At 57.1% G+C, this 16,137-nt stretch overlaps 1 protein-coding gene across 17 annotated transcripts in view; it reads left to right on the top strand.

Annotated features, from left to right (window-relative positions):
• ZMIZ1 (zinc finger MIZ-type containing 1) overlaps positions 1-14,880 on the top strand; it is a 241,271-nt gene extending 226,391 nt beyond the window's left edge. For 11 of the 17 annotated variants that reach the window (XM_035267860.3, XM_078345478.1, XM_035267859.3 and 8 more), the window contains 9 exons: positions 554-764; positions 1,926-2,031; positions 2,565-2,725; positions 3,703-3,770; positions 4,068-4,136; positions 4,612-4,856; positions 5,922-6,088; positions 9,438-9,695; positions 11,032-14,880. In XM_035267860.3, coding sequence (XP_035123751.3) covers positions 554-764; positions 1,926-2,031; positions 2,565-2,725; positions 3,703-3,770; positions 4,068-4,136; positions 4,612-4,856; positions 5,922-6,088; positions 9,438-9,695; positions 11,032-11,139 — 1,393 coding nt within the window. In that variant the 3' untranslated portion in view covers positions 11,140-14,880. The remainder of the gene's footprint in view (positions 1-553; positions 765-1,925; positions 2,032-2,564; positions 2,726-3,702; positions 3,771-4,067; positions 4,137-4,611; positions 4,857-5,921; positions 6,089-9,437; positions 9,696-11,031) is intronic. The other 6 variants (XM_078345481.1, XM_078345479.1, XM_035267863.3 and 3 more) reach the window with 1 other exon arrangement.
• The last annotated feature ends 1,257 nt before the right edge of the window (positions 14,881-16,137 follow it).

The raw sequence follows: 16,137 nt of genomic DNA, 5'->3' as shown, positions 1-16,137 counted from the left end.
CTGTGCTGCCCACCTGCACCCTGCTCACCCATGCTCCTTATCTGAGAGTGTCCTCATCTGGCAGGCCTCCTGCTCCTGGCTTGGTTGTCATGCATATGGGGTCACTGCTGGTTCCCATCACTCCTCAGGTGTGTCCTGGGGGGACTCCTTGGGGAGTGCTCAGAAACAGAAATGGCTGTGGCCTGGGAGGACAGCTCCCAGCAGGTCTGGAGATGGACTTGGTTGGCCTCACAGGAGGTCTTGTCAGATGAGTGCCTGTTCTTTTGTCCCTCTGTCTCTGTCCTGGGGAGCCAGGAGTTTACCCCTACAGGGAGGAGAGTCCAGGGAGATGGGAGCTAGAGCTGTGTGGGTCTTGGGGACAGTTTGGGTGTGGAGGGAGCATCTAGAATGGGAGAGGAGAACTCAGGCTGGGGAAACCGTTGGGGCCAGGGGTGGGGTCCTGAGGGTCTCGTAGGTTGTGGTGTTTAGAGGTGTGTGGCCTGGCTTGGGGTCACAGACGCCACAGACAGCTGCCCTGGCAGAGCTGCCCTGACTCCCACCATGCCCCACCTAGGTCTGACCTGGAGCTGCAGTTCAAGTGTTACCACCACGAGGACCGCCAGATGAACACCAACTGGCCGGCCTCAGTGCAGGTCAGCGTGAACGCCACACCCCTCACCATCGAGCGTGGGGACAACAAGACCTCCCACAAGCCCCTGCACCTGAAGCACGTGTGCCAGCCGGGCCGCAACACCATCCAGATCACCGTCACGGCCTGTTGCTGCGTGAGTGTGGCGGGCCAGGGGCAGCGGTGGCACGGGCGGGCCCTGTGGCACAGTGTGGGAGTGCAGGGCACTTGGCCCCCCTCTGGTCCTCAGCCTTGTCCTTGGGTCACCACCCCCTGTGCCCACAGCCGCCAAAGATAGAGAGACCCCTTACCTACTCCCCACCCAGGGCCTGTGCTATAACCTTCAAACCACTGGGCCTTCAGAGCCACTGTGCCCTGGCTTCAGACGTGGCCTCTTCCCCTGGACACTCAGCCTCCATCTGTTCTCCGCACACACCTCCAACTCACCCCTCCTGGCCCCTCCTCGCTGCCCTTCATTCTCTGGTCCGTGTCCCTCAAAGCCATGTCCTTCTTGCCTCATTCACCAACAGTTAACATTGTCACCACCTCTTTCCCCAGACCCAACTCCCCCAAACCTGGAGTTAACTCGTTCCCTTCTTTCCCAAGCCTTTTATCTTAGAGTCATGTATGGGAGTCCCTCCAACCAGTGACTTGTTGACTGGGATCAGCTCTCAGCCACCCTCATGTCCCCTGAAGATCAAGGCCTGATGCGTAGGCCTTGCTCAGGCCCCAGCAGAAGCAAATTGCCTGCCCGGCTACACTGGCCTCTCTCCGGGGTCACAGAGAGGGAAACACTCTGATGCTGCCCTTGTGAGCTTAGAGGCATGGAGGCCACACAGAGATAGGGCGCACAGACCTGGGCAGCACGTCACACTCTGGCCGGGGAATGTGATGAGCTGTGTGAGGCTGCACAACTGTCAGAATGAGGTGGTTGATGGGTGGATGTTTGGGGTGTGCAGCTCTGGAAGGCTTCCTGGAGAAGCAAAGTCGGGGATGAGCACCCTGGCAGGAAGGGCTGAAGACACGTGATGGGAAGGCAGTGGTAGGGGAGGTTAGGAAACAAAGCAGGACCCAGGCCTAATGCTACGTATCCCATAACCTCATCCAGGGAGTATTTCAAAGTCCACCATGTCGATCTATAGCGGAGGCAGCCTTTCCAGAATAGTGCCCAGGCTCACAGGTCCTAGGACACATCCTTTGGGAGCCTCTCCTAGGGCGGCTGTGGGATCTTGGGAGCAGTCTAGGGCTGCTGGAGCTGCGAGCAGGGCAGGGTGTGGGGGCAGTGCGCAGGAACCGAGTGTCTGCTGTCTCCCTGCAGTCCCACCTCTTCGTGCTGCAGCTGGTGCACCGGCCCTCCGTCCGCTCTGTGCTGCAAGGCCTCCTCAAGAAGCGCCTCCTGCCCGCCGAGCACTGTATCACCAAAAGTGAGTCAGGCTGGGGACAGGGAACCAGGGCCAGACCCCAGCCCTGCCTGTGTTTGGGACTGAGAAGTGCTCAGTGTTTACCGGGACTGACCTTTGCCTCCTTGCACGTCACCACTAGGCCCGGAGAGTTCCTGAGCATGTCCCATCCTCAGGCGCATACCCTCCTCCTGCACTATTGTCATGATCAAACAACCCAGTAAATCCGAGAAGTGCCAGACTGGCTTTCCATGAGCTTTGCAGATGTCCCCCTTCCTATTGAAGGCAGGGCCTTCTCTGCCGAGATAGGGGAACTGCCGCGGCCATCTATCTCCTCGGGCACGCGCACACCACACATGTCCCACGTGGAGAAGGCAGCCTGGGCATCTGGCCCTCTGATCGCCACACTGTGGGCTTTCTCAGTGTTTGGTGCGGACTTGGGGGAGGACCAGGGTGTGCCTCAGCTGAATAAGGAAGTGGGGAGCATGAGCATGTGCAGACCCCCACCTCTGTGAGACTGCCCTGCCATCCTCACCTGTCTGCCTCCTGCCTCGCAGTCAAGCGGAATTTCAGCAGTGTGGCTGCCTCCTCGGGCAACACGACCCTCAACGGGGAGGATGGCGTGGAGCAGACGGCCATCAAGGTGTCTCTGAAATGCCCCATCACATTCCGGCGCATCCAGTTGCCTGCTCGAGGACACGACTGCAAGCATGTCCAGGTGAGCGGCCCCAGAAAACACAGCTCCAGTGAGCCACTTAGACTCTGGCTGGGATGATAAGGGGTAGGCAGAGGGGCAACGGGACCTGCGCAGACATTGTCCTGAAGGATGGCATGGTGATCAGCAGCCAATGTCACTCATTAATTTCAGCCATCGTTTATCTTTGAGCATCTTTTCTGTATGCTTCAGGCCAAAAGGGCTAGAGAAATGGGTCTGGACAGCCTCTGCCCTGGCAGATGGCAGACGCCAGCTGGAAGTTCCACACATGGCAGGGCTGGTTGAGGGCCCAAGAGCAGGGTGACACCTCTGTTCAGTTCATGCCTCCGTCTAGGGCCTTGCCCCAAGCAGGTGTTAGGAAGTAGCCCTGGCATGAGTGACTGTCTCAGTCTTAGCAGGCAGTGACAGAGCAATGAATAAAAGGGGGGCAGCCCAGCTGGGAGAAGAGCAAGGAGCTGACTTGTGGAACCTGGGTGTGGGTGTGCAGAGGGAGCCCAGGGCTGTCACCTGCAGCTGGTCCTGAAGGTGCAGTGGGACAGGAGCTTTCCCTCCTCACACCAGTGGAATGTTGTGGGCAAGAGGATGGACTAGTCACCTTATCTATCTGCCACAGATGGATGAACTTGATCAGACTTGTCCTCAGTGGCTGGGCTGAAGGAGCTACCGCCAGCATCATTGAAAGGGCTGTTACAGGGCAAAAAACTGAGAGTCGCCTGGGGGTGGGGACCAGGAAGACTTCTCAGATGATGTAGGCACAGGGTCATTTGGGCATGGGAGGTGGTGTGAGGGATGCTGGGGTGGAGGCATCGGGACTCCAAGTGACAGGAAGGTGGCATTGCTTTCACTCCACCCAAGCCCCAGCCCTTAGGTTTCTCCCACAGCCTGTCTTTCTCTGTGGTGGGGAAGACATCCCAAGGGTCCTTGAGGCACAGCTAGGCAGTTTCTCACAATCCTGGTCTCACCTGTCTGTCTGTCTGCAGTGCTTTGACCTGGAGTCGTATCTGCAGCTGAATTGCGAGAGAGGGACCTGGAGGTGTCCGGTGTGCAAGTGAGTGATACCCACCCTGGCGGGGCTTCCCTCATCCGCCAACCACACAGGGGAGGACCAGATACCTCCCACCTCCTGCCCTAAAAGCAAACCGGAACCCAAACATGGCAGAGGGGCTCAGGTTATGGGGCTCCGGGTGGTCCCTAGGTATCAAGCGGTCACAGAGTCCCCCTCTCTTGTGCCTGCGGTAGTAACCAACAGCAGGGGTGGGACCCCACTGACACTGAGGTGGATGGGCTGTGCCCCCACCTCCTTGGGTCCCAGAGCAGAGGCCAAGCTCCCTTTCTCCTTTTCCAGTAAAACTGCTCTGCTGGAAGGCCTGGAGGTGGATCAGTACATGTGGGGGATCCTGAATGCCATCCAACAGTAAGTGGGACCCCAGTGAGGGGCAGGGGAGCGGGGGGACAAGGCCTGGGTTAGCCCAAGATGAGCCCATGTATAGCGCTAGACATGGCCCTCCCAGGCCAGCAGATGGCGACCCGCGTCTGTCCCTTCCTCTCGGGGGCTTCTGGACTTGGGGGCCAAAGAACTTCCCAGAAAGGATGAAACCCAGCCACAGCAGGAGGCTGACAGTACCCCCTGACCCTCCACCTGCTGCTCCCCAGGCAGATGCCTTTGAGGCCAGCTGCCCTGTGCCCAGCCACTTGCTTTTCTAGCTTCAGTCTCCCCATATTTCAAAGATAGACATGGAAATCCCTGCCAGGCTTCCATCTTGTCCAGAGTGTGGTGAGAGTCGGGGCGGGGGCCTCAACAAGGTTACCTGAGTGTCCGATCTGGAAGTGCTTTTATGCCCAAAGCCAGGCATCCCTGAGCCTCAGCTCTGCCACCCTTCCTCCCCCAGCTCCGAGTTTGAAGAGGTCACCATCGACCCCACGTGCAGCTGGCGGCCGGTGCCCATCAAGTCGGACCTACACATCAAGGACGACCCTGACGGCATCCCCTCCAAGAGGTTCAAGACTATGAGTCCCAGCCAGATGATCATGCCCAACGTCATGGAGATGATCGCAGCCCTGGGCCCTGGCCCATCCCCCTACCCACTCCCGCCTCCCCCAGGGGGCACCAATTCCAACGACTACAGCAGCCAAGGTGGGTGATGCCGGGGCAGGGAGGAAGGAAGGAGGGCAGCCCCAAGTCCCTGCAGGGGCACAGAATTTTGTGCTGATGGTGGCAGGGGTAGGGGACGTGGTTGAAGAGAGAGAAGTAGTCCACCCCCCAATAAACAATCTCCAGTTTGCTAGACTTGAGGGTACATGAGCCTAGCCCAGGGGCTTCAGAGCCTGCCCTGGTGGGAGATACCCCTGCTGCCTCTTCCCAGCTAGTATTCTCTGGGCTGCTAGCAGCAGACACCCACCCGAGTTCTTGGCCTTACCCTCCACCCTCCCGTATTTTTCTGTGATATCTACACTGTCCCTGCAACTTTCCTGCCCTCCTAGGGACAGAGTCCAGGCTCCTGGAGCCTCAGCGTTTGGCCGCCAAGGTCACCCACTGGCCCTTATCAGACCAAGTTTTACCCCTACTGCCACTGATTCCTGAAAAGTACCCTCACTGGGTGGCAGATCCCCCACCGGCATCCCTGATCTTAGGTCCCTGGGAGAGGCCCAGAGAGGTTAGGCCACACTAGCTAGACTCGCATAATGTACCAAGGCCAAGCTGCCCAGCCTGCTGATCCTCTGACCCTTGCCATCGCCACACGGTGGAGGGCACAGTGACCAGAGAGGCTGGACATCTGGCCTCTGTGGGCATCATTGTGAGTCTGGTGTGGCTTTCTTTGTGGACTTGGCAGAACCTGCACCCACTCTGGGCCTGGCTCTTGCTGGGTATGAAAAGTGGCCACATTGGGGAGTAGCCCAGCAGGTCTGCTCGAGGTTCAGGCCATGTCCTCCACTCCCCACAGGAGCCTTGCCCACCCCCTTTTTCCCACTCTGCCCCTAGCAGTAAGAGCAGCACATGGCCCGGGATAGCACAGAACACGGGGCAGGACTGTGTTTGTTGCTGCTCCTTCCTATACCTGGAGTCAGGCTGCTGGGGCTGACTGCAGCCTCACAAGAGGAAAAGGACTTGGCTTGTATTTTTACACACTCTGTGTCCTCTGGGGGTGGCCACTGTCCCTTTGGCTGACCCCTCTCCTCTCCCCATCTCATCCCTTCCTAGGCAACAATTACCAAGGCCATGGCAACTTTGACTTCCCCCATGGGAACCCCGGAGGGACATCTATGAATGACTTCATGCATGGGCCCCCCCAGCTCTCCCACCCCCCGGACATGCCCAACAACATGGCTGCCCTCGAGAAACCCCTCAGCCACCCCATGCAGGAAACTGTGAGTACCTCCTCCTCGCCCCACCCCATTCCCCAGCCTTTGGGGTTGATGCCTTGGGATCTGGATACTGTGTTCCTTCCCATGCAAGTGGGGAGGATGAAGAATTGAGTGTGTGGGCTCAGAAGGGAATAAGAGGTCTGCCTGAGGCTGGGTCGTGGCCTCTCAGCATCCTTGGACTTGGCTGTTTTACCTAGGACTTCAGATTCTCTGGAGACGCGGGAAGCTTCAGGCTCCTCAAACACACACACCCCCTGTGCGTACACACACACGTGCATGCACATAATACCAGCCCTCTCCCTCACCCACTTGAACACTCTTACACTCACCTAACAAGGTGGTTCCAGCCACCTTGACTTTTGTTCCAAACCCAGGCACTTACTCCCCAAGGATCTGAATTCAGGGCATTACCCCCTCCAACAGAAATGCTGTGAAGTCTCATTTTCTGAAAAGCATTCACTTCTCATTCTGTTTCATGTTTATGGACCTATACCCTTTGTGGCTGAGGACACCCCTGGTGGGGTAAGGTGTCCTGTGCTGCCCACAGGGCCTCCCTTCCTGTGGCCCCAGTGGCAGTGGCAGGAAGCCCTCCTGTCCTCTGGAGTCATCCAGTGAGTGCCACATGATTCCACTCAGTTTAACATTTTCTGAGCCATGCTCTGCACAGGTTGTGTGACAGGTATAAGCAAGACAGGCCATACACGAATGGAGCAAAACTGGCAGTGCTTGGATGCAGGAAGAACAGTTGGGGTTTGGGAAAACTGAGGCCTTCAGAGACTGACATGGTGTGTCTGAGGTCTCAGTCATTCTGGGCTCTCATCTTGGGGAGGAGGGGCCATCACCGAGCCCATGGCTGTGGATCTTGGGCCATATCAGCCAGGGAGAGGGCCCAGGTCCCGATAGTGCCTGGCAGTGGGCTTGGGTGGCCTGCACAGGAAGGAGCGTCCAGATTATACTGCCCTCCACACACCTGACATGGAATTGCCAGAGCCACTTTTAACTCGTGGAGAGTGAAATTAACCAGCAGGGCTCTAGGTGAGGGAGCAGCAACTTTCCAAACTCAGGACACCAGGAGTCCAAGTCGGAAATAGATGCTTTGTGGATCTTTGGCCACGTTTTCGAAAGTTACTCTCTGCCTTGTGAGGCTTGTGACTTCAGGGGGCTTCTCTCCTTGTGCCCATTCGTCAGCCCTGAGGACATCCCACACCCAGAAGACATCAAAATCACACCCCCCTACACACACACACACACACACACATCTTGAGCCCTCACAGTTTACTGGAATATGGAGTAGGAATGCTGTCTACTTCCCCTGGCAACCAGGCTTTCTCCTGCCTCCTGTGAGCCCTGCTGTCTGTGTTCTGTGTGGCAGGACCTGAGCCCATGAGTTGACCTCAGAGCCCCTTAATATGCTCTAGAGATGACCATGTCCCTGTCCATTTCTGAGCTCTCACTAAAGGGCAAGCAGACCTGGAAGTACAGCTGTGCCAGGCTGGTGGGGCAAGGAAGTCACAGTTGAACTCCTACCATACCTGCCCAGGTGGAGACAGCCACACCCCCAGCTGAGCACACAGCTGGGAGGCACTGCTGTGCCCTTGAGGAATGGCCAGAGCACTCCAGCCAGATGCTGCTGCCCCACAGACTGCCCGTACTTGGTGGCAGGTTGACAGGTGTGTCAGCAGGGCTCCCACAGCACCTGCCCTTCCAGGCTGGAGACATTTCAGCCAGATATGGAGCTGAGAGGCACAGCTACCTCTGAAGATCTAGAACTATCCTTCTTGAGCTAGGCTGCACTGCCGGAGTGCGGAGCCCCTCCCTGCTCTCCCAGCATGGGCACTGAGGGTGTCTACGGGAGCGGGAGCCCCCAAGCTGGCCTCTCACTGACCATGGGTGGTGGCCCATTCGTCCAGCCTCCTCTTGTGTGTATTTCATAAATGGGTCCACCAAGGTCTCCAACATCATGGTTGTGAGGTCATCCCATTCTTGTGGCTTGGGCTGGAAGGGTACAGTGCTCCCTAGGGCCACACTGGGTTGGGGCCCGGCACCCTCAGAAGAGGCCACCTGGACCGTGGGCAGAGGCCAGCCCATAGCAAGGCCTGGGAAGCAGTTTTAGGAGAAACAGGAAGAGGAAGTTGAGGTCTGGCAAAAACCTAGGATGATGTGGCTGCCCATTCTAAACTCACACAGAAAGAACATGTCAGTGTGTTCTGTGCAGCTGCCCAAGGATGGGGCAGGGTGAGGGGATGAAAAGACCAAGGAAGTACAGGCCAGGCTGCCGTTCCAGTGGAGCACCTGCAGCATCCATGCTCCCGCTGACTGGCAGAGCGGAAGTGGGGCTGGGGGGCTGTCAGGGATGCTTGCAGCTGGGGTCAGGGCTTGGTCTGCGAGGATTTCCCAGCTTTTCACTTTGAAGGAGGGTCTGCTTGGGACAGCAAACAGGCTAGCAGGGGAATCTTCACATCTCACCCACCAGACCACAGCCCAGTTTTCAGTGCCCATGCCCATGAGAGGGTGCAGGTCCTCTAGTGTATGTGTTAGGGATCACCAGCTTCACCCTTTGCAAGGCAGCCCCCATTGGCGAACTGTCACTCGGTCCCCTTGTCCTTGGAGTCCCGGAGGTGCCTGCCTCCCTCACAACCCTGTTATTGAGGGCTGGTGCCGACCAAGTGGGATGTCTAGGAAGAGGGTCTGGCAGGGTGTGAAGATGCCCAGGTTGGCCAGGTGCCCACCCAGCCCTGCTCCTCAGCCAAATTCCAGCCGGGCCGCAGGGCTTGTGCCAGGGCCCCAGCTGCTGCACACATTGGGCTGGCAGAAGGTGCCTTCGTGCCCAGCATTGGGCCCCTGCCCAGGGCCCACTTGGGAGGTGCAGACCCAGTCCTGAGCCACACGCCTGCCCGATGCTGTCTGTCTGTGTCTGCTCTCTGCCGCCCGGCTTGGGGTCTGTACCACACTACGGCAGCCGCCCTCTCGCCTCCCACTCCCCAAAACATGCCCATTCTGCTTCTTCATCCTGCCCTCGCTGTTGTTCGTTGTCTGGGCGGGGAGGCGGAGGGGCCTGGGAGGGGTGCCCAGGCCCTCTGTGTCTATGCTTGTGTGGAATCTCTCCCCACCTCCCGGGGCCCCACTCGGCCTGGGAGGACCCTGCCGTCCGTCTCCCTGCAGCCTCCCCAACGGGCGGTTTTGGGGGAGAGATTTTTCTCTGCCCAGAAACAACATTCAGCCTTATACCGGGCGGCCACATTTTGGGGGTTGTGACTTCCCTGGTTGTGTTGGGGTTCATTTTCTCCAGGCATCTTGTTGCCGTGCCGCCTCACCTCACCTCTCTTCTCTCCCGCTCTCTCCTCCTCCACAGATGCCACACGCTGGCAGCTCTGACCAGCCCCACCCCTCCATACAACAAGGTTTGCACGTACCACACCCCAGCAGCCAGTCAGGGCCTCCATTACATCACAGTGGGGCTCCTCCTCCTCCTTCCCAGCCTCCCCGGCAGCCGCCACAGGCCGCTCCCAGCAGCCATCCACACAGCGACCTGACCTTTAACCCCTCCTCAGCCTTAGAGGGTCAGGCCGGAGCGCAGGGAGCATCCGACATGCCGGAGCCTTCGCTGGATGTAAGTTGGGGTCGCCACTCGCCTTGGCCTGGGGCTAGGCCTGGCGCCGGGACCTGCCCGAGAGAAGGGGTGGGTGTGAGGGCTTGAGGCCCCAAGGGGAGGAGGTGGGTGGGCGGTGGGAGGGCTTCAGGCAGACCTGGCTCCAGACCAGGAAGCCCCACAATGGGGAAGTGTCACCACTGAGGGTCCCTGCCCTGCTGCCCCCCCCATCCCCCTAGTCCCTTTGGCCAAAGTCCTGAGCCTCACCCCTGACCCACCTTCTCCCCAGGCCCTGCGGGGTCCCTCGTGCAGCACGGGAGGGTCCCTGCCCTCCCCCAATGGTGAGCTGACCGGGCAGGGAGGGCTGGAGGGAGAGGCTGTCTGTCTGCCTCGCCGGTGTGTGTCTGTCTCCAGTTTTCTTGTCCGCGTGTTGTCCATGCCCTGCTTCCGCTTGCTCCATCGCTCACTCCGAGAGGCCCCCATGTGGGTGACAGAAGGTGGGGGCAGCTGGGACAGCCTTGGGTCATGGCCAGGGCCCACAGGCCAGTGTGAGCAGCGGAGGGCCAGGGCTCCTACCCTGAGGTCTGGAAGGTGGTAGTGGGGGGTCACCCTGGATGATGGGGCAGGGCTGGTGGGATGGGACCAAGCACTGGCCCCTCCCATGCCCACCACAGAGCTGGTGCCAGACTCCAGGAGGAGGCCTGTCCTCTACCACTCTTGCCCTTCACCCCAACAGCATCAGAGGGCTCCATGCTAGATAGGACTGTGCAGCCATCTCAGATCCTCACCCAGTGTCCACCCCCAGACCAGGCCAGTGGGGCTGCTTTTAGAGTCATAAGGCTCCCCATGTGACAGACTCCAAGGACATCTCAGCAGAGGGTAGGGACAGTTTGCAGCCCCTCCTGGGCCATGGGGAAGGACGGCTGCCAGCCAGGCACAGGCTCACCAAGGAGCGGTGAGCCCTCAAGAGAGGGATGGTGGGTACAGGGGTGCGGGGACCACCTCCTTGTGCTTACACATGAAGCATGTGATTCAGTTGAGAGGCCCAAGTGACCCGCCATGGGGCCTCTCCAGCACCTAGGGCTGAAGGCCAGGCCTGAAAAGGGTCAGCCGCACTCAAGCCTCAGTTGGTGGGCTGCGGGTCCCGCTACCCAGGCTGGAAATGAGCATGGGGGTGGCCCACACTCGGTGCAGCGGCCTGGGTGTGTGTGGCCGCCCAACGCATTTCGCGTTCCCTCTTGGCCAGGGTCCTGAGAGGCAGGCGGAGGGGGACGGGCCAGGGCGCCCCTGCATTCCTCACCCGGAGCCTGCCTCTCAGCCACACCTCACCTGAACTTGGTTACTGCTTCTTTTCCAGCTCCTTCCCGAACTCACAAATCCTGATGAGCTCCTGTCTTACCTGGACCCCCCCGACCTGCCGAGCAATAGTAACGATGACCTCCTGTCTCTGTTTGAGAACAACTGAAGGCCACCCGGTTGGGGCCATCCCTCCACACTCTGCCTCCTGCCCCACCCGCCCCACACACTTTTCCACCTGGGAGCCTGTGCCCTCAGACCGCCCCACACCAGAGCCACGAGCTGTGGGGTGGGGAGCCCTCCCCCGCTGCAGCCCTCTCAGAACGGAGGGGCAAGAAGGGTGCAAGGCTGCGTGGGTCTGGAGCCCACGTCCCGCCTACAGGCCCTGGGCTTGGGCCCATGCCCAGCGCGGGCCTGAAGACCACCCTCCCTAGAGGAACCCGCCTAGTAAGAGGGCGCACGCCGACGCAGCTTCCCGGTCCCTCTGCGTGTGCCGATTCCAGGCAACCTTCCGGTGTCCCCAAGGTTCTTCCATCTTCTAAACTGTAACTCTGCCTCCCTGCTTCCTGGCCCAGAGCCTCCTTCAAGTGACTGTGGAGCCTGAGAAGGCCCCTGGGCCCCAGCGTGGGCCCCAAGCCTTGGAGGAGCGCTGACAGTTGGTGGCAGTGAGACTGGCCCGCCCACCACCACCCACCACAGAAAAGCACAAACCTCTGGGAAAGAAAACATCTCTCGGGGACCGGGATCATCAGTTTGACCCCTGACCTCTAAGCCAAGATACCCCATAAACACACACTCTCAGCAGAGAAAAAGGACAAGATTCTGTGTTTGAGAGGGGGTCCGCCGTTCCTGCTTTGGGATTGGTGGGAAAGAGGGCCAGGGCCTCCCCTAAGCCTGGACATCTCTGAGGCTCCACCTCCAAGCTCAGACAGGGCCCAGCCTTTGGGGGCAGAGAGAGCAGGTGTGCTCCCAACCGAAGTGATTGTGCCCTTTGTTGCGGGGCAGAGCATGTCACCTATCGGAATCCAACAGGAGCGGCAACTTTTGTGCTCCAAGCCACTCTTTTTAAACAGCAGCAATTTAAAGCTATGAAGTCATCTAGAGAAAAGGAACGTTGCGCTTGGACAGCAAGCAAACCATTCTCTCCGTGTGTTCTGTTTTTCTCCCAGTCCCCCTCTTGCCACCTCTCCAAGACACTTGCGTGGGACACCCACATCCCTCTATGTCCTGGTCTCTTTGTCCAATCCGACAGCAAGGGCAGTGTGTGGAAAGGCCGGGGAGGTGTAGGAACTGGAGCCCAGGGCAATGGTGTCTGTCCAGCCCATCCCTCTGTCCCTGTGCTCCAGTTGCCCCTGGCTGAGGCCCAGGCCATGGCGCCATGCACCAGTATGTACCTGCAGGCATGGGGGAGGGGAGTGTGTTTCTGGGCCTGCCCCAGACACTGTCCTTGGCTACCAACCTTGCCTGCTCACTGCACCCCTCCACTGCAATCTCACCCACACTCCTGCTCATTCAAGCAAAAGCAGCCTCTGGCCTTCCCTCCACTGATTCACTCCATCTGGCTTATGGCTCTCCAGGGCCTCCTGGTGAGCTTTTCCTGTGTTCACTTTGTTTCAGGCTGGTCTGTGCCCCGTGAGCCGCATGGCCTGGGGTGGTGCCACGTTGTCCCATCACTGGGGTCCTGTCTGTAAATTCTTTGCGTCCTTCCCGGCTGCTGCCTGGGTCCCTTTCCTGCTCTCCCGGCCCGGCCGCTGTGGGTGGTCCCCAGCACTCTGTGGGTTTTACCGGAAAGGCAGCTCCCAGCTGTTCACTTCCAGTCACTGCCCCAGACGGCACAAGGTTTTCCATAGGAAAGCTGCCATTGCCCCGGCCCCTTTTTTTCCTTTGTCCTGTTGTCGTCGAGGTTTTTTCAAATAGCGTGTTGTTCAATATGCAAATCAATTATTTTAAGAATTGCTTTTGTAAATATCTTTGTGAATATTTTAGTATCGTCTTTGATAATATTCAACATTTTCATGACCTGGTTATAACCTTTGCTGGTGTTTTTAAAATACCTAGACTCAGTGACAAAGACCGAGTCTTTTTTTTTTTTTTTTTTTAAACAAAAAGCAACCAGGGCTATTTGTACAGTTGAAGGGGGGAACAGAATGGGTGGCTATCCCGGGAGCTGGAAGACCTGACAGCCGCTATTCAGAGCCATCCCTCAGTCAGCTGGCAGGGACAAGCCAACGCCAGGTAGCATGTGGCCACCCTTGCCCAGTGTCTGTGGTCTGGCCAGTGGCCACGCTCTGTGTCGGCCCATCTGGGAATTCAGCTCCAGACAGACTTACAGATGCCTTCCTTAGGAGTTCTTGCTTCCCGCCTTGATACTTTGCCCCAGAAAGGCCTGGGGTTCATTCTGGTTCTTAACAGGGTGTGTCGACCCTCTGCTCACAGGCAGATCCACAGCTTTCCATTGCAGAGTCGAGATGCTCCCTGCAGCCCAGACCCCGGGTACCTCCCACAACCATCTCTGGGCTCGGCACCTAAGGCGGGTTTCCTGGGTCCCCTCTCCAGCAAGTCTCCACCAGCAAGCTCAGCCCAGAGCTTCCCTTCTGGCCGGCTCTGAACCGTGCGTGGTGCCTACAGCTCACACTCCGGGGACAAGAGCTCTTCGGAGTGCTCTTGGAGCCAGGCCAGGGTGTGAGGGAGGTGCAGAGGCCCCTGGGGTGGGAGCAAGCCCCAGGTGGTAACAGATGCATGTAGACGACGCTCATAAGTAAAGATGGTCTTGAGCTCTGGAGAGATCCTTCCCCGATCCTTTTGGACGACTACTTGGAGCCATAAGTAACCTCAGCAAAAACGAGGCCTCTGCAAGCCACTTTTCCATGCCAAGCATCCACCCGGCACGCAGGCATGTTTCTGCCACCACTCTGTGAGATGGACAGGGAGCCGGCAGGCAGGCGGGAAGGGCCAAGTACAGGCAATCACCCCCATCTTCTTGGTTTGAAGCTTTATCCATGTATCATGTTCCCTGTAGCCATTTTATTTTTTAAGAAACTGCTAATACTTTTTCCCTAATGGAAGCCCTGACCCCTCAGAGAGCTATAGGTCTGCTCCCGAAGGGCCTCGGGCCTGACTCGTCCACACAGGGCTGTGTCAGCAGCAGCGACTCAAGGGACGTGTGTACATATGTAAATGAGAAATAGAGACGTGTCAACAGATGCATTCATTTCTCTCGGAATGTGTATTGTTTTTATTTTGCAAAACAAAACAAAAAAGAGCTTGGAACTCCATCACGTGGAAAACTAGATCCTGTTGGTTATAGCATTTGTGAGTTCTCCACGTCTGTCTCCCTCGCTCATGTAATATACTCTGACCCTGCGTGGAAAGGGATTTTTTCCTGTTTTTATTTTACCTACATGTACTATTTAGCTTCAGTGTACTAGTCCTGCCACCTGTGTATTTTTAGGGTGCTATGGAAATAATGAAAAGAAACGGGGATTTCAGAAGAAAATTGTAACCAAATTCATACTTTGTATAATTTTTGATATCATGATCACAGGTGATTCACACATACACACATAAACACACCCACCAGTGCAGCCTGAAGTAAGTCCCACAGAAAGCATCATCGTCTTTGTACATCGTATGTACAATGCAATCATTTCATACTTTAAACTGGTCAAAAAACTAATTGTGATTTCTAGTCTTGCAAAGCTGTATGTAGTTAGATGATGTGACAACCTCTAATATTTATCTAATAAATATGTATTCAGATGAAACCTGTATATTAGGTGTTCATGTGGTTATTTTGTATTTAAAGATCAAATTATTTGACTATTGCTAGACATTTCTATACTCTGTTGTAACACTGAGGTATCTCATTTGCCCATGTTAATTTTTTTCTAAATAAATGGACAAAAACGAAGGTTTGGCGAATTAGCTATTTTGTGGATGTTAAGGAGTGGTTTGGGAGTGGAGTTGGAGGAGCCCCTGTCCTTGGGGGGGTCCCTGGAACCAGCTCCTGGTGAGGCAAGTGCAGTGGGTGGCTGAACAGGGCAACGTGCCTATGGGGTGCCAAGGGCTCCGGTGGCATGTGACTCAATGTCCAACAGTGTCCCGTCTCTGGTGGTCCCTTGTGGATTGTGCTGGGTTTAAGGAGCAGGAGTCTATTCATGTTAAGCCACAGAGGGTGCTGTTGAGAGCACTCAGGAGTGTGGCTTCATGGAGCATGGGTGTTCACTGCAGCCATGCTCCCTGCTGGTGTCTCAGCATCCCTGGCCTCTGCCTCCTCCGTGAGCACACTTTACATGGGGTTCTGTCTCACAGGCCCTGCCCAGGCCATGGTTCTAACCATCCTTCCAGCCTCAGCACCGACACAAACTCACAGCACTTCGCATGTCTCAGATTGACGTTTTAGGGACATGCATCTGACATAACCCCCAGTCAGTCCCTGCCCTCCCTCCACAAAGCCTGATCTTAGGAGGAAAGCAAGCGTGGCCGCCATGGCCTTCCTTCCACATGGACTATCCACAGAGGGGAGAGGGGCCAGGCCAGCACCCCAGAGTTCTCCACTCAGATGTATCGGTGTCGGGAGAATGAGGGGCGTGTGTGTGCAGGAGCCAGCAGTGGGGGAGAGGCCACGGGGTTCTACCGGTAGGGGGCTGGGTGCCCGAAAGTCCCCGCTCCTGGGGCCTCTGCAAGGTGGCTGGAGTTTCTCCTTTTGGAGGGAGATGGAAGGTGAGGAGGAGAAAAGCTTTACATTGAATCATGGAACACCAGCCACTGCTCAGCTGCAGGCACTGCCTTCTGCCAGCATTGCCAGGACAGTCGTCCTCTGTCTGAACAGAGAGGAGGGTGGTTAGTGTGAGGGAGAGCTTTCCCGAAGGAGATACCCCCGGCTGTCTGTGCCTTAGACCAGTGTGGTGGGACTCCACCAGCTTAATTAAAACAAGTAAGAATGCAGTAGAAACTATCAGGAGTGAGATCATTGTATCAAGAAACGTGTGTGTGTGTGTGTGTGTGTGTGTGTCTGCCGAGTCATGATGTTAATTCTTGTGGGTTGTGGTTAAAAACAAAAAGTTTGAATGCCATTGCCTTATAGGCAGGAAGTGGGCAGGGGAGCCGGGGAAGGGAGGAAGGGCAGTGTGCTCCTCTAACTTCATGATAATAAGCAAACGTTCCT

The sequence above is a fragment of the Callithrix jacchus genome, chromosome 12 (assembly GCF_049354715.1).
Source record: "Callithrix jacchus isolate 240 chromosome 12, calJac240_pri, whole genome shotgun sequence".
In the NCBI taxonomy this organism is placed as follows: Eukaryota; Metazoa; Chordata; class Mammalia; order Primates; family Cebidae; genus Callithrix; species Callithrix jacchus.
Note: the sequence above shows the minus strand (reverse complement) of the source record. Positions and strands in the feature narration are given on the sequence as shown.